The following is a 27602-nucleotide window of genomic DNA, read 5'->3' as shown; positions in this document are numbered from 1 at the left end:
TTGGGCCCATTTATATATAAAATAATTATTGATATGTATGTATTTATTGCCATTTTGTGACGTGTGTCAACTATACTCAAGTAAAAAAATAAAAATAAATTGCAGTGTATACTCTACTAGTCTCTTTTGGTGGAGAGAAGCATCATATACCTGAATTCTAGTTGCCTGAAATAAGTGAACTCAGTTGGGTAACAGATAAGAAATTGCTTGTTGTAGCTCCTGCCTGATTAGAAATACATACCTGAAGAGTAATTAAGGCATACTTTTTGTTAAAGCTTACTTCTTTATTTTGAGACAGAGAGAGAACACGGGGGAGGGGCAGAGAGAGAGAATCCCAAGCAAGCTCTGCACTGTCAGCACAGAGCCCAATCTCACAAACCACGAGATCGTGACCTGAGCCGAAATCAGGAGTCAGCTACTTACCCGACTGAGCCACCCAGGCGCCCCAAGGCATACTTTTGAAGCGAACCGCAAGACCTGCCCCCCAGTGCTGTTGAATGTATTTTGGAAGAGTTACTTAATATTGACATTCAGGGCTATCAAGTGAATCTGAAAGGTACTCAGGTAATATAAATAGGAAAAACCTAATACATTGTGCTGATTGTTATACAAGCATTACCAATGAATTCCTTCTAAGACCTTGCTCATGGAAATCTAGGGTCTCTTTTAAGAAAGAACAGTCAATAGCCCCTCATTGTTGCTTACAAGCCTGTACAAATCACAGTCTTCTATCCCATGAGTCTTAAACCAACAATGATCCCTAAGCGAATTAATAAAAAGAAAACTCATCCTTCCTTTCAGTTTAAATCCTGAAATTAGGTTAAAGCAAAGCAAAACAACAGCAAAAACGAAACACTTGGTTTTAGCTTATTGAATGTAAAAACAAGGATGAGAAAATTAGTTCTCTTTTACAACATGGGTTCCCCAAATTCAAAGGAGATGTGAATTTATTAATCGTAGATACTGAGGCAACTTATTCTTTTGCTTTAATAATTTATTTTATGTAAGTTTGTTCCAGGTTGGATTCCCTCTTTTATCCAGCAAGGGTTTTAGTCACCTCTCCTCATAGTTAATTCAGAGAGTCCAAGGAATACAAAATTGGAGCATGGGCTCCAAGAAAATAGGTTTAGAAGTAGGTAAGTGGCACCTGGGTGTCTCAGTTGGTTAAGTGTCCAACTCTTGATTTTGGCTCAGGTGATGATCTCAGGGTTTGCGAGATCAAGACCCATGTCTGGCGGTGTGCTGACGGTGTGGAGCCTGCTTGGGATTGTCTCTCTGCCCCTCTCCCACGTTCTCTCCCCCCACCTCTCAAAATAAATAAATAAACTTACAAGAAGAGAGAAGTAGATAAAGGGCTTTAAGAAAGTCACATGAGGGGCGCCTGGGTGGCTCAGTCGGTTGGGCATCCGACTTCGGCTCAGGTCACGATCTCGCGGTCCATGAGTTCGAGCCCCGCGTCGGGCCCTGTGCTGACAGCTCAGAGCCTGGAGCCCGTTTCAGATTCTGTGTCTCCCTCTCTCTCTGCCCCTCCCCCATTCATGCTCTGTCTCTGTCTCAAAAATGAATAAACGTTAAAAAAATTTTTTTTAAAGTCACATGATAAATTTTTAAATAAAAAGTAAATTATTTGGGGGGTGTCTGCACCATGGTTCTTTTTGGGCATAAGAAGGGGAGTATTAATATTTTAAAAATTATTTTCATTAGAATTTTACAAATAGGCAAATACTTTTTCTCCTCCAAGTGAGAACCAGAAACAGGATGGTAATTAAAAATATACACTATAGGGTCACCTGGGTGGCTCAGTCGGTTAAGCATCTGACCTCAGCTCAGGTCATGATCTCGTGGTTTGTGAGTTTGAGCCCCACATCAGGCGCTGGGCTGACAGCTCAGAGCCTGGAGCCTGCTTCGGATTCTGGACCCAGTCTCTCTGCCTCTCCCCCACTTGTGCTCGGTCTCTCTCTCTGTCTCTCAAAAGTAAATAAACGTTTAAAAAGTTCAAATATATATATATATATATATATATATATATATATGCTGCATATCAAATTTTCAAGAAAATCTAACTTAAAAGGAAATGGTTTTGATTAATTTAAGAAAGAACAGCTTTGGGGGGGTGCCTGGGTGGCGCAGTCGGTTAAGCGTCCGACTTCAGCCAGGTCACGATCTCGCGGTCCGTGAGTTCGAGCCCTGCGTCAGGCTCTGGGCTGATGGCTCGGAGCCTGGAGCCTGCTTCCGATTCTGTGTCTCCCTCTCTCTCTGCCCCTCCCCCGTTCATGCTCTGTCTCTCTCTGTCTCAAAAATAAACGTTAAAAAAATTAAAAAAAAAAAAAAGAAAACAGCTTTCATTTTAATTATAAACTCTTTATTATTTGGCATTTGTATACATAAAGCATATATTTAACTGAATATTCTATACACACTCTAGGGAAGTATTCCAAATGCAAAATTATGATTATAAAGTTAAAAAAAATCAAAATACATCAAAGAGGCGTGTCAGTGCCAAATTTATGAAAACGTATCTAATATGTCACAATCCCATGAGAAGTGCAAAGCGGGCAATTACTTGCCAAAAGAATAAATGGGTTTCATTAGGTGGAACATGGAAAGGGACACGACGCAAGATAAAGATTCTTCAGAATTTCGTTATGGGATTCCCAGTAAGACAACAGAACCTGAGGCTATGAGGACCTGTCCAAGTAGAACATTTATGTTAAATATGCCTTTACTGCTTGCCCGGTAGAGGTGATCCGTCAGCCACTGTTGGTAGAAGGAGGGCCCACAATAGACACCAGGGAAATTTTTCCGACCGCAGCCATATCCGTAACTGGTGATTCCCATTACAAAAAATCGTCTGTGTTCTGGTAAGTAGCACATTAATGGTCCACCGCTATCACCCTATTAAAAAAGTCCCAAAATAGCGTTAGTTGCTTCTGGTAGTCTTTAAACAACAGGAACGCTTTAATAAATTAATCCCATTAATCAGACATTTATATAAATATAAATTGTCTTTAAAAAAATTTTTTAGGGGCGCCCGGGGGGCTCAGTCGGTTGAGTGTCCGGCTTCGGCTCAGGTCATGATCTCACGGTTCGTGGGTTCGAGCCCCACCTCGGGCTCTGTGCTGACAGCTGGGAGCCTGGATCCTGCTTCAGATTCTGTGTCTCCCTCTCTCTTTGCCTTTCTCCCATTCACACGCTGTCTCTGCGTCTCTCAAAATTGAATAAACGTTAAAAAAAATTATAAATAAATTTTTTAATGTTTATTTTTGAGAGCGAGCATGAGCGGGGGAGGGGCAGAGAGAGAGGGAGACACAGAATCCAAGCAGCTCCAGGCTCCGAGCTGTCAGCGCAGGGCCCGATGTGGGGCTCGATCTCATGAACCGTGAGATCATGACCTGAGCTGAAGTCGGATGCTTAACCAACTGAGCCACCCAGGCGCCCCAATATACATTTTCAATGTATCTTCAAGTTATAAAGATCCATAGATTTTCAGTTTTACATTCCAACTCAGACAGAAAGCATTCTGTCTGGCCTGATACTTAGAGGAACCATAAAGCTGGTAGATAAACCTCCTATTTGCATGCTATTGCACCAGGATACTATAAATCCAATTGTTTGGAGTTTTTAGTGTAATTACTCAGGAGAGACATAATTTAGGGAGTAGTGTGCAAAATACTGTAAATACTACTAGAATACTTTTTATTGCTTAATGCTCTGTGTGAAAAGTGTAACTTTAAATGGATAAAGGATTCTTGAAGTTGTGTCCAAGGTTTGCTCACTACAAGAGACGTACAAACTGGCATCTTGCAGGAGATGGCATCTTTCCAAGTGTTAACGTTGGCTGCTGCAGGGGTAACAGGAATAAATGGCTAAGCCTCTCAGTAGCGTTACAATAACGAATGTCTGTCATAGTTTATACAAGACTGTCAGGGCACCAAAACACTATTACTAAGGACTGTTAATCACTCAAAACAACTAGAACCTTGAGAGAACTGTTTCAGGGTCTAAAGATTCAGGAATGTATTTCTAAGGTGTTTTCAGTGTCTCTCTATAAGGTAGGCATTGAATGAGTAATTACTTTTTGATAGTGAGGCTTAAAAAAATTTTTTTTTACTGTTTATTTGTTTTCAAGAAGAGAAAGACAGAACGGGAGCAGGAGAGGGCCAGAGAGAGAGAGGGAGACACAGAATCCGAAGCAGGCTCCAGGCTCCGAGCTGTCAGCACAGAGCCCGATGCGGGGCTCGAACCCACAAACCGCGAGATCATGACCTGAGAGCTGAGGCAGGACGCTTAACTGAGTCATCAGGTGCCCCAGTAATGAGGATGTTTTGCTTATGAATGCAATTCCATTAGATTTTGATTCTCTACTGTTTTACTCAGTAAAAGTTTTAAGAAAAAGGACACTGGAAAGATAAACGCTGGATTTCAGAAATCAGAATGAGTAGGAAAGGGGTAGAGCATGGGGGTTCTGCTTGGGAGTGAAGTGCTGATAGATTGAGAAGTAGAATAAAGAAAGATTCAAAAAGCCCAAGAGACAAAACCAAAAAACAAGTAAACTGGACTTCCTAAAAATAAAAATCTGTGCTACAAATGGTAACATCAAGGAGATGAAGAGAGAGACCACAGAATGGGAGAAAAAATTTGCTAACCATATATCTGGGAAGAGACTTGTATCTAAAATCTATACAAAGTGCTGATGACTCAATAATAAAAAGATAAATAACTCAGTTTTAAAATGGGCAAACTATTTGAATACACACACCTCCAAAGAGGATGTACAAATGGCTGGCGAAGAAGCACATGAAAAGATGTTCAACATCATTAGTCACTAGGAAAATGCAAATGAAAACCACAATAAAAGCACCCCTTCACACCCATGAGGGTGGCTACAGTCAAGAGGACAAACAATAGGGGTGCCTGGGTGGCTCAGTCAGCTGGGCGTCCCACTTGGGCTCAGGTCATGATCTCGTGGTTTGGGAGTTCGAGCCCCGCGTCGGGCTCTGTGCTGACAGCTCAGAGTTCGGAGCCTGCTTCAGATTCTGTGTCTCCCTCTCTCTCATTAAGGAAAAAAATTAAAAAAAAAAAAAAAAGACGACAAACAATAACAAGTCCTGGCAAGATGTGGAGACATTGGAGCTTTCATATTGCTGGTAGGAATATAAAATAGTGCAGCCATCTGGAATAGGCTTTGGCAGTTCTTCAAAATGTTAAACATTGACCCAACAATTGCAGTCCTAGGTGGAATTTCCAGAAGAAATAAAAAACATACCCACACATAAAAACCATATACATAAATGTGTACAGCGACATTATTCACAATAGCCAAAAAAATGGAAACAGCTCAAGTGTCCATCGACTAATGAATGGATAAAATGCGGCACATCCGTATGGTGGGATATTATTCGACAATAAAATGAATAAAGTATCAATACATGCTATAATATGGATGAACCTTGGAAACACTACGTTAAGTGAAAGATGCCGATCACAAAACATACTGAATGATTCCATTCGTATGAAATTTCCAGAATAGGCAAATCTGTAGGGATTACTGGTTGCCTAGGCCTGAGGGCAGGTGGGCGGAGAATGGGGAGTGATTCGTAATGGGTAGAGGCTTCTTTTGGGGTTGACAAAAGTGTCCTAAAATTAGATTGAGATGATGGTTGCAATGCTCTGTAAATACACTAAAAGCCCGTTGAGTTATACACTTTAAATGGGTGAATTACACATATGTATATTAATATCTCAGTAAAGGTGGTAATAAGAAAAGGAAGATTTAAGACAAATTCCGCCTGAAGTTGACCACGAAACCAAGGAATCAGGAAAGCAATAGGATTTGGATTGTTGGAATGTAGTTTAAAAGGAGAAAAAAGAGGGGCGCCTGGGTGGTGCAGTCGGTTAAGCGTCGGACTTCGGCCAGGTCACGATCTCGCGGTCCGTGAGTTCGAGCCCCGCGTCGGGCTCTGGGCTGATGGCTCAGAGCCTGGAGCCTGTTTCCGAGTCTGTGTCTCCCTCTCTCTCTGCCCCTCCCCCGTTCATGCTTTGTCTCTCTCTGTCCCAAAAATAAATAAACGTTGAAAAAAAAAAATTAAAAAAAAAAAAATAAAAGGAGAAAAAAGAATTTAGTACCTTTAAATTTGATAATTCAAGACTTTCGCAGAAAGTGATCAAAGGCCTGTTCAAGTCTCCCTCTAGCTTTAGCAAATATTGCAGAGGAAAATTATTTGGTCTTACCCTGCAAGTATCAAAAATTCCATCTTCATCACCTGCACAAAATGAGGTGTTAGGGATTATTTGCCCATAACTCTGCTCAGAATCACAGATCTTTCGAGAGATGTAATGTACTTCCGCTTCCTGTAACACATCTGTAACATTACCTATTAACAAAAAAATACCAGTAAATTATTTTGGAGAGCAGGCATTTTGACGGCAATATAAAATGTTCGTGTTGAATAGGTTTTCTTTCCAAAGTGATTCAACAATTATGTAAAGTTGTATCCATATATGCATGTGTGCCTAGGAAGATCGTGGAAGAGTAATCTGGTTGTTCATAGTTTAATTCCTTTAAGTTACTTTTTGTCTCTACGATTTGCCCATTCTGGACATTTCATCCTACAAATGGAATCGTACAATATGTGAGCTTTTATGTCAAGCGTATTTCACTTGGTATAACGTAGCATGTACCAACACTTCATTCCTTTTAACGGCTAGATAATATTCCATTGTATGAATATACCACATTTTGTTTATCCATTTATCAGTTGATGGATATTTAGATTGGTTTTTTTTTTTTTTTTTTTTTTTTTTTTTTTTGCTAATATGAATAATGCTGCCGTGAGCATTTGAGTACAGGTGTTTGTGTGGACAAGTGTTTTCATTTCTCTTGGGTATAGACATAGGAGTGGAGGTTCGGAATTATACGGGAACTATAAATTTTAATTTATACTATACTCCAAACTATGCTCCAAAACACCTGTGCCATTTTATATTCCCACCAGCAATGCACGAGGGTTCCAATTTCTTCGCATCCTTGTCAACACTCGTTCCCATCTAACTTTGGATTATAGACCTCCTTGTGGGTGTGACATTTATTAACTTTGAAAATTACATTTCCTAACAATCTTTTTAAATATCTGCAGATCAAAAGATCTGGGGTTTGTTTCTGTTCCTGATTCTTTTTTTTTTGTTTTTGTGTTTATTTATTTTTGAGAGACAGAGAGAGTCCCAGCAGGGAAGGGGCAGAGAGACAGAGGTAGACACAGAATCTGAAGCAGGGTCCAGGCTCGGAGCTGTCAGCCCAGAGCCCAACACGGGGCTCAAACTCACGAACCGCAAGATCATGACCAGAGCCAAAGTCAGAAAATTAACTGACTGAGCCACTCAGGCACCCCTACATTCCCTAACTATTGGTAGTGTATAAAAATGAAATCGATTTTGGCATTTTGGTTTTGTATCTGGCCACTTTACTGGACTCTCTTAATTCCAATGTATTGTAGACTGTATTAACGTAGGTAGTCCCATCATCTGTGAATAGTGAGTGTTTTGTTATTACCTAAGTCATAGGTGTTGTGCATCTTTTTCTAGTGTGCACTTGCTAGAACCTCTACTATGATATTGACAAAAGTAGTGATGGTGGGGGAAATTGTGCCTGATTCTAAGAGAAATGTTCGTTTATAATAATGATGTTTGCTGTAGTCTGGAGGTTGATAACCTTAACCAGGTTCAGGAAGTTCGCTTCTGTGTCTGGATTGCTATTGTTTAAAAAAAATTTTTTTTAACATTTATTTATTTTTAAGAGAGAGAGAGAGACAGACAGACAGAGTGCAAGCAGGGGAGGGACAGAGACAGAGATGGAAACACAGAATCTGAAGCAGGCTCTAGGCTCTGAGCTGTCAGCACAGAGTCCAGTGTGGGGCTCGAACTCACGGACCGTGAGATCATGACCAGAGCTGAAGTCAGAGGCTTAGCCAGAGCCACCCAGGCATCCCTAGATTGTTATGTTTTTAACAGAGCTTCTTCTCATATTGAAATAATCATGTTTTTAAAAATCCTTTAATCAGTTAATGTGGTGGATTACGTCAAGAGACTTCTACCATCCAACCACCCTTAATCTCCTTCGATACATTCGTCTTGGTTATGTTGAATTCTATTTATACTATTCTTGACAGATTCAGTGTGCTTATAATTTGTTTGGCATGTCTGCCTTTATAATATTGGCCTTTCTTGTACTATACTTATTAATCATAAACTGATTACTAAAAAGAGGATGTGTTCCCTCTTTTTGGATTCTCTGGAGGTATTCATATGAAATTTAAACAGCTTATCTCTGGTAATTAAGGTAGGACTCACTTGTTCTGAATTCTGGTGTTTTATTTTATTTTATTTTATTTTAATTTTTTTTTCAACGTTTTTAATTTATTTTTGGGACAGAGAGAGACAGAGCATGAACGGGGGAGGGGCAGAGAGAGAGGGAGACACAGAATCGGAAACAGGCTCCAGGCTCCGAGCCATCAGCCCAGAGCCCGACGCGGGGCTCGAACTCACGGACCGCGAGATCGTGACCTGGCTGAAGTCGGACGCTTAACCGACTGCGCCACCCAGGTGCCCCATTATTTTTGAAAACAATAATTACTGAATCATTTCCTTTACTCTTTCAAAAGTGTTTTTTAATGTTTATTCATTTTTGAGAGACAGAGGGCAAGAAGGGGTGGGGCAGAGAGAGAGGGAGACACAGAATCCGAAGCAGGCTCCAGGCTCCAAGCTGTCAGCACAGAGCCCAACGCAGGGCTCAAACTCAAGAGCTGTCAGATCAGACCTGAGCCCAAGTCAACCGACTGAGCCACCCAGGCGCCCCTCCTTTACTCTTTATAGGACTATTCTTAGTCAGTTTGGGTTACTTTGAATTTTCTAGGAATTTATCCATTTTATCTAAGTATTAAAATGGAGAACTTAACATAGCTTAAAGTATTTTATCTTTTAATTCATAACACTATTTGTATTTGTGTCTTCTCTCCTTTTCTCATCAGTCTCACCAGGGTTTGCTATTTTTTTTTTCTTCAAAGAACTAGATTTTGGCTTTGTTGGTCCTCTTTTTTCTAACTTTATTTTCTGTTCATGAATTGCTGTGCTTATCTCGATTTCTCTTCTTCTTCTTTCTATGGGTCATGTAATGTTCTGTTCAACTTTTTCCAGTTGGATATTTAATGCATGGTGTTTAGCCTTTTTTCTCTAATAGGTCAAATATTTACTCTTTGATATTTTTGAGCCTAAAGGTGTATGTATTTAAAGCTTTACATTTCCCTTTATGTGGCACTGAAATTGCAACATTCAAGCTTCTCTGTGCAGTATACACATTACAGTTCAGGTCTAAGGATTTAAAGTTATGACACAGGGGTTATTTCGTAGTGTATTTTGAATTTTCTAAATGTGTAAGTTTTTTTAAAAAAATATTATCTTTGTCATTTTTAAAAAAAAATTTTTTTTTCAACGTTTATTTATTTTTTGGGGGACAGAGAGAGACAGAGCATGAACGGGGGAGGGGCAGAGAGAGAGGGAGACACAGAATTGGAAACAGGCTCCAGGCTCCGAGCCATCAGCCCAGAGCCTGACGCGGGGCTCGAACTCCCAGACCGCGAGATCGTGACCTGGCTGAAGTCGAACGCTTAACCGACTGCGCCACCCAGGCACCCCTATCTTTGTCATTTTTTTAAAAAGCTTCATGGATGTTTAATTTACATAACAAAATTCTCACACTGTAGGCTCGCAGTTCGATGATTTCTGGTAAATTTATACCGGCACCACAACCCAGTTTTAGACTATTTCCTTCACTCCAAAGAGTCCTCCCATGCCCATGTGCGGTGAATTCCCACCTCCAACCCACATTCAAAAAATGACTAATAGGATTACTGCCACTATGGGTTTGCCTTTTCTAGAAAGTTTGTATGAAGAAATCAATTGGCCACAAATGTAAGTTAGGATCCCCCCGCCTTTTTTTTTTTTTTTTTTTTTTTTTTTGGACTGTATTGTGTTCTATTGATCTCTATGCTCTCAGTACAGAAAACAAACCCATGCCCTGCTGTCTTGATGGCTATAGTTTTATATGAAATCAGAGTAATTCCTTCAGCCTTGTTGTTTTTCAAAATAATTTTGGCTGTTGTAGGTCCTTTGCCTTTTCATCTAAGTTTGTCAATTTGTATGAAGAAGTTTGCTGGGATATGGATAGCGATTGCATTGAATATGTAGGTCAATCTAGAGATACTTGTAATATTAACAATAATGAATCTTCTAATACAAATCAGTATGACATTCATTTATTAGGTCTTCTTTATGTCATGTTTTGCAGGGTTTTTTTTTAATATTTACTTTTTTTTAATGTTTATTTTTGAGAGCGCAAGAGAGCACTATGTGCACGCACAGGCAGGGGAGGGGTAAGGAGAGAGGGGGACAGAGAGGCTCCAAAGCAGGGTCTGTGCTGACAGCAGAGAGCCCGATGTGGGGCTTGAGCTCACGAACCATGAGATCATGACCTGAGCCGAAATCAAGAGTCGGTCGCTTGACTGAGCCACTCAGGTGCCCCTTGAAGTTTTCAATGTATAGACCTTGCACCTCTTCTGTTGACTACAGTGAATGTAGGTGTGAATCTCTTTGTTTTTTTTTTAATCTTAACTGGGGATTCATTGAGCTTTTGTAAATGTTTTTCATGAAATTTCAGGAGCTTGGGGCCATATTTTCTTTGAATGATTTTTTCTTCCCCATCTTCTCTCTCTTCCCCTTCCAGAAATCCCATTGCACACATGTTGGTGTACTTGATGTTGTGCCACATGTCTCTGAGTGTGTATTGATTTTTCTGCAATATTTTTCCTCTGTGTTCTTCAGATTGGGTCACTTCTTTTGCTGTTTCAGTTTCAGTTCACTGATTCTTGCGCCATTTCATTTCGCTAGACTTTTTATTCAGTTCTTTTGAAAATTGACTCTTTCACTACAGATATTCCCTATTTGGTAAAGTATTGTCATCGCATTTTCCTTTAATTCCTTTGACTTATGCACACCTAACGAGCTTCTTTGGGGTGCCTGGGCAGCTCAATCGGTTTAGTATCCAACTCTTGATTTTGGCTCAGGTCATGATCTTATGGTTTGTGAGATCGAGCCCTGTGTTAGACTCTGTGCTGATAGCACCAAGCCTGCTTGGGATTCTCTCTCTCTCTCTCTCTCTCTCTCTCTCTCTCTCTTTCTCCCCCCCCCCCCCCCGCCCCCAATCTGGTTTGCATTCTTTCTCTTAAAGTAAATGAATAATTTTTTAAAGAGCTTCTCTGAAGTCTTTATCTGCTAAATTCAACATCTGAGCCTATATAGAGTCTGGTTCTATTGACCATTTCCCCCCACCTGAGAATAGGTGACACTTTTGGGTTTTTTGTTTGTTTGTTTTGTATGTCTTACATTTTTGTTGAAAATTGGGCATTTTAGGGGCACCTGGGTGGCTCAGTTGGTTAAGAGTCCAACGTCAGCTCAAGTCATGATCTAATGGTTCGTGAGTTTGAATCCTGCATTGGGCTCTGTGTTGACAGCTCAGAGCCTGGAGCCTGCTTCGGATTTTGTCTCCCTCTCTCTCTGCCCCTCCCCTGCTTTCATGGTCTCATTCTCTCTCTCTCAAAAATAAATAAATAAAATTTTTTTAAAAAAAGAAAGAAAATTTCTCATTTTAGATAGTATATTGTAACAACCCTGGATTTTGATTCCTTCCTCAAGAATGTTGTTGTCAGGGGCACCTGGGTGGTTCAGTCAGTTGAGTATCCAACTCATGATTTCAGCTCACATCATGATCCCAGGATGGTGGGATTGAGCCCTACATCAGGCTCTGCACTGAGTGTGGAGCTTGCTTAAGATTCTCTCTCTGTCTCCCCCTCTGCCCTTCCCTTGCTCACATGGTCTAAAATTAAAAAAAAAAAAAAAAAGAATGTTGTCATCCTTAAAGTAACTTGCCCGGACTTAAATTGTAGACTCGTCTGTCGTGACTGTTGATGTTTCTGCTCAGTGTTTTAATTCTGATTTTTCCCTTTTGCCTAGCTTCATGGGGCTTGCGTGTGTTATCTGTATAGTTTAGGGGTCAGTCAACGATTTGGGCTGCTGATGAGTAAATCTGTGTTTGGGTTGGGGACTGTATTCAAAGTCCAGTCAGTTTTCAAGTCTACTTTGACTTTCTCTTTATTGTGAGTTCTCTCGGATTTTCCTGACACATGTATGGTTCCCCAACCAGCCGAGGATATTTGAAAAGCTTATTGAGCTAGTCTATAGCTCTCACATTTTCAGGATTTATCTGTCAAATTTCTGACTGCTCTACTGCTGGCCATATCCAGGACTAGCAGAGGCTGTGGGTTTTCCCCATTTGTCTCTTGCTGAGTCTTCTACTTTTTATTGAGAATGCTGTTAGCCAGGATTTTCATCGGCTGTTCCAGATAGAGTTCACCTCCTCTGGTAACAAGATTCTGTTCTTCGTGACCCTAGTAAAACTATTGCACTGACTGATGAGAGGGGACTTTGGACCAACCACAAACAAGAAAGCTGCAAATTCCTCTTTTACCCAGTTTATAGCCGTTTATGATGAACAAATATTTCCCAATGTGTTGTGTACTTTGGTTGATTTTCAAGCCCCTGAAATGGTTGCTTTTGGCAATTTTGTCCAGTTTATATTGGGGGGGGGGGAGAAGATTTGCCACCCTCCCCATGCCATCACAGCCCAAATTCCCATCCCTTTTACCGTTTTATTGTTTCATAATCACAGTTCATAGTTTGTACAGTACTTACCCTTTGAACTTCGAGATTTGTTTTATGGGCTAGTAAGTGATCCATTTATTATTATTTTTTTAATGTTTATTTTTGAGAGAGAGAGAGACAGAGTGCGAGCAGGGAAGGGCAGAGAGAGAGGGAGACACAGAATCCAAAGAAGGCTCCAGGCTCTGAGCTGTCAGCACAGAGCCTGATGCAGGGCTTGAACCCACGGAAGGTGGTCAATTTTTATAAAGATTCTACCTATACTCGAAAAGATAAAATTCTCTAACTTTTTGAGGGCAGTGATTTGGCTATTAAATCAAGCTTACTAATTATGTTGTTCAAATATTCCAAATCTTTACTTACTAGGTTTTCATCTGTTTGATATGTTAATAATAAAAATAGTGTTGTATTAAAATTCCCTACCATCACAGAGGAGTTATAATGTTTGTTGTACAATTCTACTTTTCTATACAATTCTACAATTCTATAATTCTCCTTAATATTATCTGGGTCCTATTAGGTTCAGAAGTCTAGAATTGCTCTATCGTCTTGGTGAGTTAAACCTTTTCTAAATAAAAATGACCTTCTTTATCCCTAATAATTCTTTTGTCTTAAAGTCTATTTTGTCTGCAATTTGCATAGTGATACTAGCTTTCTTTTAATTTGGATTTACTTGATATATTTCTTTACTATTGTTTTACTTATCCCTTTAGGTAAACTGGATTTCCTACTCCCTAATCTGATTATCTGTCTTTTAACTAGTGGTTTGCTCCATTAACACTTATTGTGATTATGGATATATTTGGGCTTTTTTCTACTGTCTTATTTTGTATTTTCTACTTTTTTCACTTTTCCTATGCTTCTTATTTCTTTCTTGATTTATTAAGATTTTGTCTTCATTTTCTTATTCCATTTGTTTCTTGCTACTAGTTTACACATTATATCTTCTATTTCTATTATTGAAATTTGACCATTCATGCTTCAATCTAATGTTAATCAGTATCTTAACCCTTCTTTTTTTTTCAATTTTTTTTGAATGTTTATTTTTGAGAGAGAGAGAGAGAGAGAGACAGAGCATGAGCGGGGGAGAGGCAGAGAGAGAGAGGGAGACACAGAATCTAAAACAGGCTCGAGGCTCTGAGCTATCAGCACAGAGCCCCATACAGGGCTCAAACTCGCGAACCGCCAGATCATGACCTGAGCCGAAGTAGGACGCTTAACCAACTGAGCCACCCGTGTGCCCCTCTCACAGGTATCATCGCTCTCATCTCACAGATCATGAAAACATATGACATTGTGACGGATGATATAATATAGTGGAAACACATGAGTTTTGAAGCAGGCCAACCTGGGATTGAATTTTTATGGCCCACTTAGCTGTGTAATTTGGGGCAACTTAACATCTTCAAACTTCAGTTCATTCATGTCATAGTATTTTTCATGGTGTTACTGGGGGCATTAAGTGAGAAATGCATTAAGGTGCTTAGCATTTTTTTAAGTTCCTAGACCTGAATAAATGGAAGCTGCTGCTATATCATTGCTCTAATTGTTGTTCAAGAGTCAGTAACTTGCCCATGGTCATGCAGCTAGTACGCTGCAGGGCTGAGATTTAGACTTAAGTCTTTGGTCCTAAAGCCCATACCTCTTTATCTTGTTTAAACAGTATTCTCAGAGGAAAAAAAAAATAATTCACAGATCTTTCATACATTTATCTGGTATTCTATCTAATCTACACCTAATTATTTACTTCTTAAAAATTTTTTTTTCACCTTTATTTATTTTTGAGAGAGATAGAGTGCAAGCAGGGAGGAGCAGAGAGAGAGGGAGACACAGAATCGGAAGCAGGCTCCAGGCCCTGAGCTGTCAGCACAGAGCCAGACGCTGGGCTCAAACTCACCAACCGTGAGATCATGACCTGAGCTGAAGTTGGACGGACGCTTAACCGACTGAACCACCCAGGCACGCCTAATCTACACATATTTAAATGGCTAGTTTCTGTGGGGAATAGAAAAGAGACTCAACGCTTGAGATCATGTATTGCTAACTAGATTTGGATTCCTTTGAGGGCAATTTGTACTTAATGTAGTACTTATATATTCAGGCTTTACAATGAGGAAGATCTGAATTTGTGTCCTACCTTTTCAACCTCTAAGATCCACAATTCCTGGTCTGTTACATGGGAATAATAACATTAACTTCCTAATAGGAATATTTTGAAGATAAAAGAAAATAATACATTTAGAAAAAGGGCCTAAAACACAGTAAATGCTCTCAAATAGTAGCTATTGTTAACACCAAAGGCAGAGACTAGTTTCTACATTTATTTGTTCTTCCCAGTAGTTCAATCAATCAATAATTAGTGCCTGTTTGTGCACTAAAGAAAATGTATGGCAATCAACCTGCTTGATATTAAATAGGACATTAAGTAAAAAGGACCCTAAATTTGACCCCTTATAGCTAGAAGCTTATTACGATAAGCCATTCTGGGGGCGCCTGGGGGGCTCCGTCGGTTGAGCGTCCGACTTCGGCTCAGGTCATGATCTCGCGGTGTGTGAGTTTGAGACCCGCGTGGGGCTCTGTGCTGACAGCTCAGAGCCTGGAGCCTGCTTCAGATTCTGTGTCCCCTTCTCTCTCCGCCCTACCCCTTCTTGTGCTGTCTTTCAAAAATAAACATAAAAAAAATTTAATAAAAAGATAAGCCATTCTGTTACAGAGCTGGAACAACAGAAACACTTAAAACCTCTCTCTCATCCTCTCTGAGAATGTCTAGAGGTTCAGGGGTCTTGGCAGGTATAACCAGAGAAAGTCTCTATTTCTGCTTTGGAAGACAGTTTCATCTTTCCCACAAAAAAGAAAAAAATACAAGAAAAAAAAGAACATTTCCTTTTCAATGGTTTCTAAAGACTAACTGCTCGAGCTCATGATATAAAGAGATACACGTATAGAAGGGTTCATCCTCTCTAATAATCAGGAAAAAAATATACACATAAAATTCAGACTATAATTACCTTCTTCTTTTGTTCTTCCCCAGCCACTTATAAAACACTTCGTGTTTTGGTCCAGCATTTGGAAAACATCAAAAGGTAGACAAATAGGCTGAATATAGTCATTATACCTCACTGCTTTTTTTAAATGAAAAAGCGCAATATCATTTACGTAAGTTTCCAAATTGAAATCTGGATGGATAATGATTGCTTTAACTTTTATCTTCTTGGAGTATGGAGGGCCTCCATGTATGTTATTAGTTCCAATCACAACTCTCCACATTAAAGGATCTCTGAAAGAGAATAAATGTTGTTATAAACATGTTTATTAAGTCAGTATTCTTCATCTCCCACTAGTTTTTGTTTTTCTCAGGGTAATCAGAAAAACTGAATCTTACTTTCATGTACGTGAAGTCACATCAAATAAGAGCCAAAAATATCATGCCATAGGAAAGGAGAAAAAGATCAATGGGACAGAGGTCCTAAGACAGATTTAAGTACATGAGACTTTAATATATGATGAAGGTAGCACTTCTTACCAGTGGACAAAAGAATGATGTACTTGATAGATGGCATGGGGACATCTAGCTAAACTAACTAGTTTGAAAAGTGAGATAAGGGGCGCCTGGGTGGCGCAGTCGGTTAAGCGTCTGACTTCAGCCAGGTCACGATCTCGCGGTCCATGAGTTCGAGCCCCACAAAAATTAAAAAAAAAAAAAAAAAATTAAAAAAAAAAGAAAAGTGAGATAAAATTAAATCTCTGAAAAACATTAAACAGTAAAATGAACCCCAAATGGATTAAATATTTAAATGCAAAAATCTTTTTTAATGCAGAAATCTTTTAAATAACATCTTCATTTTAGAGATACATAAAGTGATCTGTCTGAGATTTGCTTCCAAATAACTGAAGGGGGGAGGAGTTGGTGGGGATAAAAATGAAATAAGATCAGGTAAGAGTTGATAACTGGAAGGTGGATGCTAGGTACACGGAATTCACTCAACTATTCCTTCTACTTTTGTAAATTTTTGAAATTTTAGAACGAAACCTTTGGATATGAAATTAGCATGAGAATTATAAAAAACTAGGAAGAAAATGTAGGTGAATACATAGCATTGATAGGAAATACATAGCATACATAGGAAATAGGAATAGGAATACATAGCATACATAGGAAAAAGGACTTGATCAAGCACAGCATTCTAAATATATAAAACAGGATGCACTTATGGATCTTGACAATCTTAACAAAACAAAAACAAAGAACAAGTAAAAAACCAAAATGTTTTCTGTAGGTCAAAATCAACAATTAAAACCTTAAGAATTTAATAGTTGTTCATCTGGAATTGGACTGGGAAGGAGGACCTTTTACTTTATAGGCTGTTGTTTACAAATGCTGAAATTCCTTTTCATCCTTCAAACTGGCCAAGTTTATGAGTGAGTGTGTGTGTGTGTGTGTGTGTGTGTGTGTGTGTGTGTGTAATGCTCAGGATAAACAAAAGTCACCAAAACAAAGCAACTCTTATTCATGTGGGAAGTATAAACAGATGGGTACTTTGCCAGCATGTATCAATAGCCTATAAAATTTGCATTGTATTTTACTCTGCAATTCTACTTCCTAGAATTTCTCCCAAGGAAATAGAAGATATTTAGCTATCCTAAAAGTGGGTTAGGTAACCTCTAGAAAGTTTACCAAAAAATTGTAAAGCCCTAGTTCTATTTTGTGTAAAAAGAAATCACTGCTTTAAGCTACTTTGAAATAATGGTCTTTTCTTTTCTTTTCCAAACTTACTCAACTTATATTCCTTGCTTCAGTTTATATTCAGACCATAAGATTACAAAACAGGCTGTAGGGGCACCTAGGTGGTTCAGTTGGTTGAGTATCCAACTCTTGATTTTGTCTCAGGTCATGATCCCAGCATGGGATCGAGCCCCACATAAGGCTCTGTGCTGAGCGTGGAGTCTGCTTGAGATTCATTCTCTTTCTCTTTCTCTCTTTTCCTCCCCCTCTCTTTCTTTTCTTCCCCCTGCTTTCTTTCACTCTCAAATAATAGTAAAACAAACAAACAAACAAACAAACAAACAAAAACAAAAACAAAAACCAAAACACATGACCCAGGCTGTATACTGAAATGTATACATTGCTGAAATTAAAGAAGACATGAATAAGTGGAAAGAGATTCTGTGCTCATGGACTGGAAAACTTAATATTGTTAAGATGACAGTAATTACCCAAAGCAATCTATAGATTCAATGCAATCCCTATAAAAATCCCAATGATTTTTTTTTTTGAAGAAGTAGAAAAACCCATCCTAAATTCACACAGAATGTCAAGGGACCTCAAGTAGCCAAAATAATCTTGAAAAAGAAGACTCTAGTTGGAGGACTCCCATTTCCAGACTTGAAACCTACTGCAAAGCTACAATCGTCAAAACAGTATCATACTGGCAGGCACACACACACCAGCTGAAGAGAATCGAAAGCCCAGAAATACACCCTTGCGTATGGGCTCAACTGATTTTCAACAGAAGCGTCAAGACAATTCACTGGGACAGGACAGCCCTTTTCAACAAATTTTGCTGGCAAAGTTGTGTATGTACATGCAAAAGAATGAACTGGACACTTACCTTACACCACATGCAAAAATTAAACCAAAACAGATGAAGGCCTAACTATAAAAGTAAAACAAAAAAACTCCTAGAGGAAGACACAGGAGAAAACTTTCACGGTATTGGATTTGGCAATGATTTCTTGGATATGACACCAAAAACACAGGTAACAATAAATAAATAAATAAATAAATAAATAAATAAATAGGACGTCTTTAAGATTAAAAACTTTTGTGCATCAAAGATCATTATGAAGAGAGTGAAAAGACAAACCACAGAATGAGAGAAAATATTTGCAAATCCTGTATTTGATAAGGGGCTGATATCAAGAATATAAAAAAAACATTCCTACAGCTCAGCAAAAATACTAATTAAAAATGGGCAAAGGATTGAATACATGTTTCTTCAGGGAAGATATACGCATGGCCAATAAGCACATTGAAAGGTGCTCAACATCACTAGTTATTAGGGAAATGTAAATCCAAATCACAGTGAGGGGCGTCTGGGTGGCTCAGTGGGTTAAGCACCGAATGCTGAAACGACTCTTCATTTCAGCTCAGGTCATGATCTCAGGGTGTGAGATTGAGCCCCAAGTTGGGCTCCACGTGGGGTGTGGAGCCTGCTTGGGATTCTCGCTCCCTCTGCACCCCCCCTCCCGTTACCCCTGCCCCCAACTCCCACTCTTGCACGCTCTCTCTGAGAAAAATACAAAGACAAAAACAGAAACAAAGACAAAACACAAAAGCCACCGTGAGATACACTTCACACGCATTAGGATGGTTACCATAGTAGTAGTGTAAGTGTTAAGTTGTGTAAGCGATGAGCTAGGCACATGGAGACTGATGTCCTGAATCGATTTCTAATCAGTGTGGGTTACTGGGAGACGAGAAACAAATTTAAGAGCTACTGTGCAGAGAGAGCTAATTCTAGGTAATGGAGCCATTAGTGATGGTGTTACGTGAAAGAATCGAGAAGGAACAGGGTTGTAGAGGAAAGATTTTTTTAAAATTCATTTTCGGACTTGTTGAGACGGCAACTCCAGTATAAATGTGTAGCAGAGAACCGGAAATATGACTCCCCTGGAGAGACTTGGGTGTTTGCAGGACACGGTGACTACTGAAACAGAAGTAGACGGGACATCTCCAGCGAAGAGTACAGAGGATAAGGCAAAAGGATAACAAGGGGAACTCTAGAAATATTGCCATTTAGACAATGACAGACTCATCAAGGAAAAGGAGAAAAGAAAAAAGAGACGGTGACTTAAAAATCAAGAAAAAAAAAGAAAGAAAAAAAAGAAATCAAGGAAACAGATCGTTTCAAGGAGAGCAGTGGTCAACTTCGCCACATGCTATAAAGATCAAATAGGAGGCACCCCTGGGGGGCTCAGTCGGTTAAGCATCCAACTCATGGTTTCGGCTCAGGTCATGATCACGCGGTTCGTGAATTTGAGCCCTGCGTCAGGCTCTGTGCTGACAGTGCAGAGCCTGCTTGGGATTCCCTCCCTCTCTATGCCTCTCCCCCACTTGCACACACACACTCTCTCTCTCAAAAATAAATAAAGAAACTTAAAAAAAAAAAAAAGATCAAATAAGATGGGGACTAACAAGATGTCATTGGATTTGGCACGGAGGGGGATCTTTAACAGTGTGATTTGGCCCCAGATATCAGACTGCAATTGGGATCTTATGAGTCAATGCAGAGGAAGCAAAAGGGGGTCTCTCAGAGTGTTTAACAGTGAAGGGAAGAACAGGAACAGGTAGGGTTAATCGGTAGGTTGCTTGGGTTTTTAAATAATGGCGGAGTGACCTAAACACGTGTAAGGATTCCAGGGAAGAAACCAGAGAGAGGTTGAAAAATACTAAAGCAACACTGAAGTATAATGAAACAGCACAGACTTGAGAACTGGCTTGAAATCAGGGGGCTCTATTTAACAGCAGTGTGATCTTGGGCAAGTTACCAAATAGCCCTGCTCTCTGGATTCTTCAGGCGTAAAACAGAGAGAATGATAGCTATCTACCTCAGAGGGTTACTGGGAGGGCTTTTTTTTTTTTTTAACACAGAATTATATTTAACATCCTTAGTACTTAATCTCAGAGCAAGTCTTTGATAAATGGTCGTTATAAGAAGGAATAAGGGATCGTTGACGGTGCAAGATAAGTGAGGAGGAATCGGAATAAAAGGTGGCAAAGTTAGTCCTCTGACAGAGGGGGCGCTTCTGAAAAGTAGAGACTATGCCCCAGTAATGTCTACTTCCTCAGCACCCAGCCCAGCCCCTAGCAGATAACATATATCCAGTAAATGCTGAGTGCGGAAGTAAAAAAACATCAATGAGATTTAGCCTTGAGAAACGTTAAGTGGAATATGAACAGTATCCTCGAAGACCTGGATTCAATATATCTGGCGTCAGAAAGCAGATAAAAAAATCAAGGCACTTACTTTAACATAAGAAAAGCTCTCTAAGAATTAGAGCTGTCCAAAAAAGAAGTGAGATTCCTCCTAAGGTAGCAGTGCATCATCGCAAGAAATGTTTCAAGTAGAGAGCCGTATGCTGTAGTTACGGTCACATGTGTGAGTTTTCATTCTGACAAACCTGGATTTGATCCCTGATTTGGTGGCTCTCTAGCCATGAGCAAGGTACTTAATGCTTAAGTCTCAGGGTCTCCCTACAGCAAAGAATGGTTGCAAACGTTAGTAAAATTAAGTACGAAAACATGCCTGGCTCAGCACATTGAAGCGATCATTATTTCAGACTCGACAGCCTCTTACTTCGATATTGTATGAAGGATTCAAATACAGGACAGAGGATTGAACCAGACCTTGAAAATGCCTCTTTGAAGTCTAAGACTCGCTGACAATGTAACAAAGCTATATTATTTGACCAAGGTCATACATCTGGTAGGTTTTGGAAACTTCCTTAAAGCCTCCGCACCAGAGTGTCAGTGGAAAACTAGGATACAGGTCTCCTCAATCTAAACTCATTTTTCTTCCTACTGTGTCAAAGGACTAGACCAGTAAAAAGCACGATGTCGGGACTTGGTAGGCAAGAAAAGCTTTTCCAAGAATCTTCAGACCATATCAACCAGGGTTTTCCTCCCTTGATTTGAGGTCTGAATGCTGCGGAAAAGCAGTTTTTAAAGATAGCATGTTAGGGGTGCCTGGGTGGCGCAGTCGGTTAAGCGTCCGACTTCAGCCAGGTCACGATCTCGCGGTTCGGGAGTTCGAGCCCCGCGTCGGGCTCTGGGCTGATGGCTCGGAGCCTGGAGCCTGTTTCCGATTCTGTGTCTCCCTCTCTCTCTGCCCCTCGCCTGTTCATGCTCTGTCTCTCTGTCCCAAAAATAAATAAACGTTGAAAAAAAATATATTAAAATCAGTCCTTTAAAAAAAAAAAAAAAGAAAAAAAAAGATAGCATGTTAGAAAACAATTGTAAAGCACTCACCCTTGAAAGAACAGAATTGATTCCTAACTCTGAAACTTTTTTTCTAGATCTCCACGTTTGGTTTATACCTTAGTATCTTACTATTTTTCTACCTCTGTTCCTCAAAAAGCCAATTTATGGAACTGAAATGCATGTTTCAAAAATTTAGTATACCGGGGCGCTTGGCTGGCTCAGTTGGTCTCAGGGTCATGAGTTCAAGCCCCACGTTGGGCATAGAGCTTACTTACAAAAAATGTAGTACACACACTGAAACCTTATGTACCCATCAGGCCAGTTGCCCTCAACTGAATTTTGAACTTGTTAGTCCCTTTTAAAGACTTTTCATTCTTCTCCAAGAGATCTGTTCTGTTATAAATGAAAAACTAAAGGGGCGCCTGGGTGGCTCAGTCAGTTAAGCGCCGACTTTGGCTCAGGTCACGATCTCACTGCTCGTGAGTTCAAGCCCCACACTGGGCTCTGTGCTGACAGCTCTCAGAGCCTGGAGCCTGCTTCAGATTCTGTGTCTCCTTTCTCTGCCCCTCCTCCAATCACAGTCTGTCTCTCTCAAAAATAAAAGAAACATGAAAAAAATTAAAAAAAAAACAAAACAACAAAACAAACAGCTAAAGGGATGTTATATGACAGGTACCATCGTTTGCCAAAATATTTTTCTTAGAGCTTCGTATAAAATGGTTATGAGGGTCATGAAGTTCTATTCTAACTGTGGTAAATCCTATTTCTCTGACTGACATCACCCACAGAATCAATAAACATTTATTAGGTCTTCTATAAAGTAGGCCAAGTCCTATATTAGTCCAAGGAATACAAAATAAAACATGTAGCTCTTGTTCTTAAAAAACTCATGATCCAATCATGAGAAAGACAAACACATGGTTGCAGTATAATTGTAAAAGCTAAAAGAAAATTGTCAGTATTTAAAGCAACGTCCGACATTGCTCCAAACCCATTGCTCCCACCCATAGTCCAAATCTACCTGTCTCCTATTTTTGTATAGCCCATGAACAAAGAATGTTTTTTATACTTTTAGATGGTTGGGACTCTCCCCCAATAGTATTTTGTCAAATTTTAGTGTTCATAAGTAATTTATTAAATCACAGCACACTTATTCGGTTGTACTGTCTATGGCTACTTTGGTTCTATAGCGACAGAGTTGAGTAGTTGTGACAGAGTCCTTAAAACTTTTGCTATCTTTGCAGAAAGTGTGTTGACTTCTGATTTGTAGGATTCACGTCAATAAATAGTGTGCTACATGTAAAGCATTATGGCTATTTGTAAACACACAGCTTAACTGAACATGACTGAAATAAAATGGTCCTCTACTACTTTAAAATACTCCCTCAGAGGGGTGCCTGGGTGGCTCAGTCGGCTGAGCGTCCGCCTTCAGCTCAGGTCATGATCTCACACTCTGAGTTCGAGCCCCGCGTCGGGCTCTGGGCTGATGGCTCGGAGCCTGCAGCCTGCTTCGGATTCTGTGTCTCCCTCTCTCTCTGCCCCTCCCCTGCTCATGCTCTGTCTCTCTCTGTCTCAAAAAAATAAATAAAAACATTTAAAATAAATAAATAAAATAAAATACTCCCTCAGACAAAAAAAATAGGAATTGTGTTTTGAATACATACCTAGTGTCCTTAGTGCAGTGGGCAGCTGTGAGGACCCACTTACTTTTCACTAAGCTTCCCCCACACATGTGAGCCAGAATTTTGCCTGATTGGATCTGCAGGCTAACTAGCCATGGCCACGCACCAATTTGAGCTTCTCTGCCCCCTATAATCCGAGACCCTTTCAAGGCATCTGCAAGTGGTGCTGTTCCACAATCTAAAAATAAAAGTCATATATTATTTGGACTGAACATCTAATAATACGCACTACCTCCTAATCTTAACACACTAATCTTTTAAATTCCCATTTAAAAGATGGATAGCAAGCTGGATACCTAAGGCATGCCCATCTTCTGGGAAAAAAAAAAAAATTAAAGGAGCGTTAAGACAAACAGGCTTAACTGATCACTTGCAAATGGGCGTTAGATCAACACAGTTCATTAATTTTAAACTCTATTCCTCTAAATGAGATAGGTTTCTTTGACCAGGTATCACATTGTTTCTTGTGCAGAATGGCAATTAGAGAGCCTGGGACTGATGAATCGCGGGCTACAAGTTACAATACTTGCATTTAACTTGTTAGGTTAATTTTTCTCAAGTGTAGTATGAAAAGGTCACCTACGGGCCTTTTCAACCCCGAATCCACTAAATCCTTCATCATTAAAATGGGAAAGACAAACCTCAGTGTTTTGAACATACATAGATGCGCCACACAAGCCTATGGCGTTTTTGTTACAACGACTACTACCCTGTCACGAATGGACTGCTTAGGTCTGTACGTTTTAAAGACAGTTGGAACGACAGAAAGGGAGGGACCCAAATCCAAACACTACAGAAGCGGGGAAGACGCACAGGGCACCGTCCAAAGAGAGGAATGAACAGATACTGCCCTCTTCGCCTGCTGCTCCCTCCTCCCGGGCCTGGGGTGCCCTCCGCCTTGCTCGCGGGGCCTCAGGCCACCCCGGGGCAGCCACCTGCTCCTGCCAGGGGCCGCGTCCAGTCCTTTCAGAGAGTGAGTAGTGCGCCGCGTACGGGAGAGCGCTGCCCACAAACAGCAGGGCAGCACTCAGGAGCCGCAGCCCCATTTTGAAACTCCCGGCGCACAAGATGGCGGCAGGCATTTCCTGTCTGTCGGCTGTGGGCCGCGGGCTGGGAGACGGGGGTGTGCAGGCGGTTCGCGGGCTAGGAGACGGGGACGGATGGTGCGCCGGTGGTCCGCAGCCTAGGAGACAGGGGTAGGGGGCACAGGTGCTCCGCGGCCTGGGGGGGGGGGAGGCGGTGCACAGGTGGGCCGTGGCCTAGGAGATGGGGGGCAGTGCGCCGATGGGCCACGGCCTAAGAGACGCGGGTGTGCATTGGCTGGCCGCAGTCTAGGAGACTGGGTGTACGGGCAAGCAGAGCGGTGGGCCCCAGCACATCGGGGTGGCCAGGGGCAGGAGGCCAGCGAGGCTGGCGGAGTGGCCCGGATGGGGCTGTGCCCGTTGGCTTCCACTCACGGGGCGGACGCACCTGAGGAGTGCTGCCCTCGCCGGGTCCGAGCCTTCATTCATTGGCCAGATCCACTGCGCTCATACAGTACAGTTGGGCCACTGTTGTGGGAGGGGACGTGCAGGGCCCCTGGGCACTGCTAGCTCAGACTTGTAGGGCCCGGAAGGCTTCCAGAAGTCAGGGCAGCTAAACTGAGGCACGGAAGCTGGGAAGGGGAGAGGGAAAGCAGAGAACAAAGCAAACGCAAGGTGGGGATCCGAGGTAATATAGCCACTGGGGAACCCAATTTCTGTGATACGTGTTTTGTAGTAGTTTGCTTTCAAGTGGTCACCTCAGGGTGAGCTGATAAAATGAAATTGCAGGACCTGCAAAGTTGACAAAAACTGCCTGATGGTAACTGCTCGCTCACTCACTCTCTTTCTCTCTCTCACTCACTCCAGTCCCAAGCCTGAGAGATGGGTTATTCCTGGCCCCTATCAGAACCCCTGAGATGACCTTTGACATTCCAAACACTGTGGGGAGAGGACAAGATAAGTGGTACCAGTTAACTGATCCATTGAACAAGTAGGTATTAACCTCACATTATGCACCTGTCCTGAAATAAATATCACATAGCAGGAGGAGTGTTAAGACCCGTCCCTCTGACCCAGGGAACTTTGTAACTTGGCTAGCAGAGAAAATCACCTGGGGAACAAAGAAATAAACTATGACACCCAAACCTAATACAAATTCAGACGCAAGGGATTGATGTGGGCTGTGGCAGTCTGGGAAGGTCCCTGAAGGAGGGGGTTGTGAGCTGGGCCTAGATTGAGGGGGAAGATGAAGAAGAGGAAGGAGATGTAGTGAAGACCAGCTGGGCTAATGGTACAGCATAAACAAAGGCATGGACATATATCCATGCATATTTCCCCAGAGAAACAGAACCAACAGGATATGTAGAGATAATATATTTATTATGGAAATTGGTTCACACGCAATTAAGGAGACTGAGAAATCCCATGATAGGCCATCTGCAAGCTAGAGAACTTGGAAGACCAGTGGTATCAGTCAGTCCAAACCCAAAGGGCTGAGAACCAGGAGCTCTGGTGTGGGAGGCCAGGAGAGATGGATGTCCCAAGTCAAGGTGAAAGGGGGAATTTACCCTTCCTCCACCTCTTTGTTCTATTTGGGCCCTCAGTGGATTGGATTGAATGACACCCGCCTACATTGGTGAGGGCAGATCTTTACTGGGTCTACTGACTTAATGCTGATCTCTTCCAGAAACACTCTCATGGACACACCCGGAAATACTGTTTTACCAGCTATCTGGGCATCCCTTAGTCTAGTCAAGTTGATACATCAAATTTACCATCACAATAATGATAATGTAATGGGTGTGTGTGTGTGTGTGTGTGTGTGTAATTTTATTATTGTTTTTACTGTTTTGTCTTACAGAGAGAAAAGAGAGAAGCCATGCCTTAAAATTTTTGACCAGGATATGTAAGACAAAAATTAAGTTAAAGGCTTCTTCCTGGTTTTGTATTTGATTTGATTTTGTTTTAAAGTCCAGAATCAACATGTGTGGCCCTCTTCCCTTTAGCAGAGTCATTTAATACAGCTTTTGGATATGCAGTAGTCAGCCTGGAGCCTGCTTCCTACTTAAGAGTAAAGGCATTGATTGCTCGGCAGAATTTACGAGAAAATTTTCAGTGTGCAAAGGAAGCTGGGGAAGAGGGAGGAAAGAAGCAGGCAGCCCAACAATATGGCAGAAGGCCAGGCCTGAGCCCAAGAGAGATCTAGGAGAGTTTCACTGTGGTGGGTTGACCCAGGGTTTTTAAAACAGTAATGATCCAATGTTTGGTTTTAAATTTTTTTATTGTTGCTATCTTGAGCTGTGCTGAAGGCTGCTTCTCTTAATCCCACACTGTCAGTAACAAGGGAACAATGTGGGCTGTGGTTAGTCTAGGAGGTCGGTCACCTGGTGAGGAATTAAAGTATGGGTCAGTAAAAGGACAGCCACCTTGCTCCTATTATCTTTCTGAGGTCGTCATGGTTGGCAGCATTAAATCAAAGGAAGCTAGGGGCGCCTGGGTGGCTCAGTCAGTTAAGCGTCCGACTTCAGCTCAGGTCATGATCTCATGGACTGTGAGTTCGAGCCCCGCGTTGGGCTCTGTGCTGACAGCTCAGAGCCTGGAGCCTGCTTGGGATTCTGTGTCTCCCTCTTTCTCTCTCCTCCCCTGCTCATGCTCTGTCTCTCTCTTTTCAAAAATAAATAAACATTAAAAAAACTTTTTTTAAAAATCAAAGGAGGCTATTAGTGGGGGTTTACAGGTGGTGACACTTGGGAAAGGGAACAGATCAGGGCCACGCTGAAATGGGGAGGGTGCATATTGGAATGAAACAAGTTGCAGCATGAACTGACCCAGGGGCAGACAAGAAACAAACTTCCTATTCCCCGAATATCTTAGTGGAAGGTGATACTTGACAGGGGAGAAACACAGTTAGGGTATATTTCTCTGTATGGGGGGAATGTGATCAGACTGGCTTTGAAAGCAAGTCAAATGACAGGTCTTGGTGTGACAGTTAACAGGGATGCAACACATTCTTTTACAGATTCTGATCAAAAACAAGTGCATGTAGCCAAGTCATGAAAGGGCAATGAAAAATGCAATGGGCCAGTAACTGCAAAGGTCCTGCACCTGGATTTCCTCTGCATTTTCTAGATCTTCACTCTTCTGTAACCATCA

The 27602-nt window shown here is 41.1% G+C and overlaps 1 protein-coding gene across 12 annotated transcripts in view; it reads right to left on the bottom strand.

Moving 5' to 3' along the window:
- Positions 1 to 2340: 2340 nt before the first annotated feature.
- ATF1 (activating transcription factor 1) overlaps positions 2341 to 27602 on the bottom strand; it is a 116813-nt gene continuing 91551 nt past the window's right edge. For 10 of the 12 annotated variants that reach the window (XM_045061784.1, XM_045061789.1, XM_045061786.1 and 7 more), the window contains 3 exons: positions 15774 to 16042; positions 6232 to 6374; positions 2341 to 2895 (listed from right to left, as the gene is read on the bottom strand). In XM_045061784.1, the coding sequence (XP_044917719.1) occupies positions 2644 to 2895; positions 6232 to 6374; positions 15774 to 16042 (664 nt within the window). In that variant the 3' untranslated portion in view covers positions 2341 to 2643. Of the gene's footprint in view, positions 2896 to 6231; positions 6375 to 15773; positions 16043 to 23409; positions 23606 to 24277; positions 24510 to 27602 lie in introns of those variants that run through there. The other 2 variants (XM_011283930.3, XM_045061791.1) reach the window with 2 other exon arrangements.

The sequence above is a fragment of the Felis catus genome, chromosome B4 (genome assembly GCF_018350175.1).
Source record: "Felis catus isolate Fca126 chromosome B4, F.catus_Fca126_mat1.0, whole genome shotgun sequence".
Lineage (NCBI taxonomy): Eukaryota > Metazoa > Chordata > Mammalia > Carnivora > Felidae > Felis > Felis catus.
This window is presented reverse-complemented; position numbering and strand designations above follow the sequence as displayed.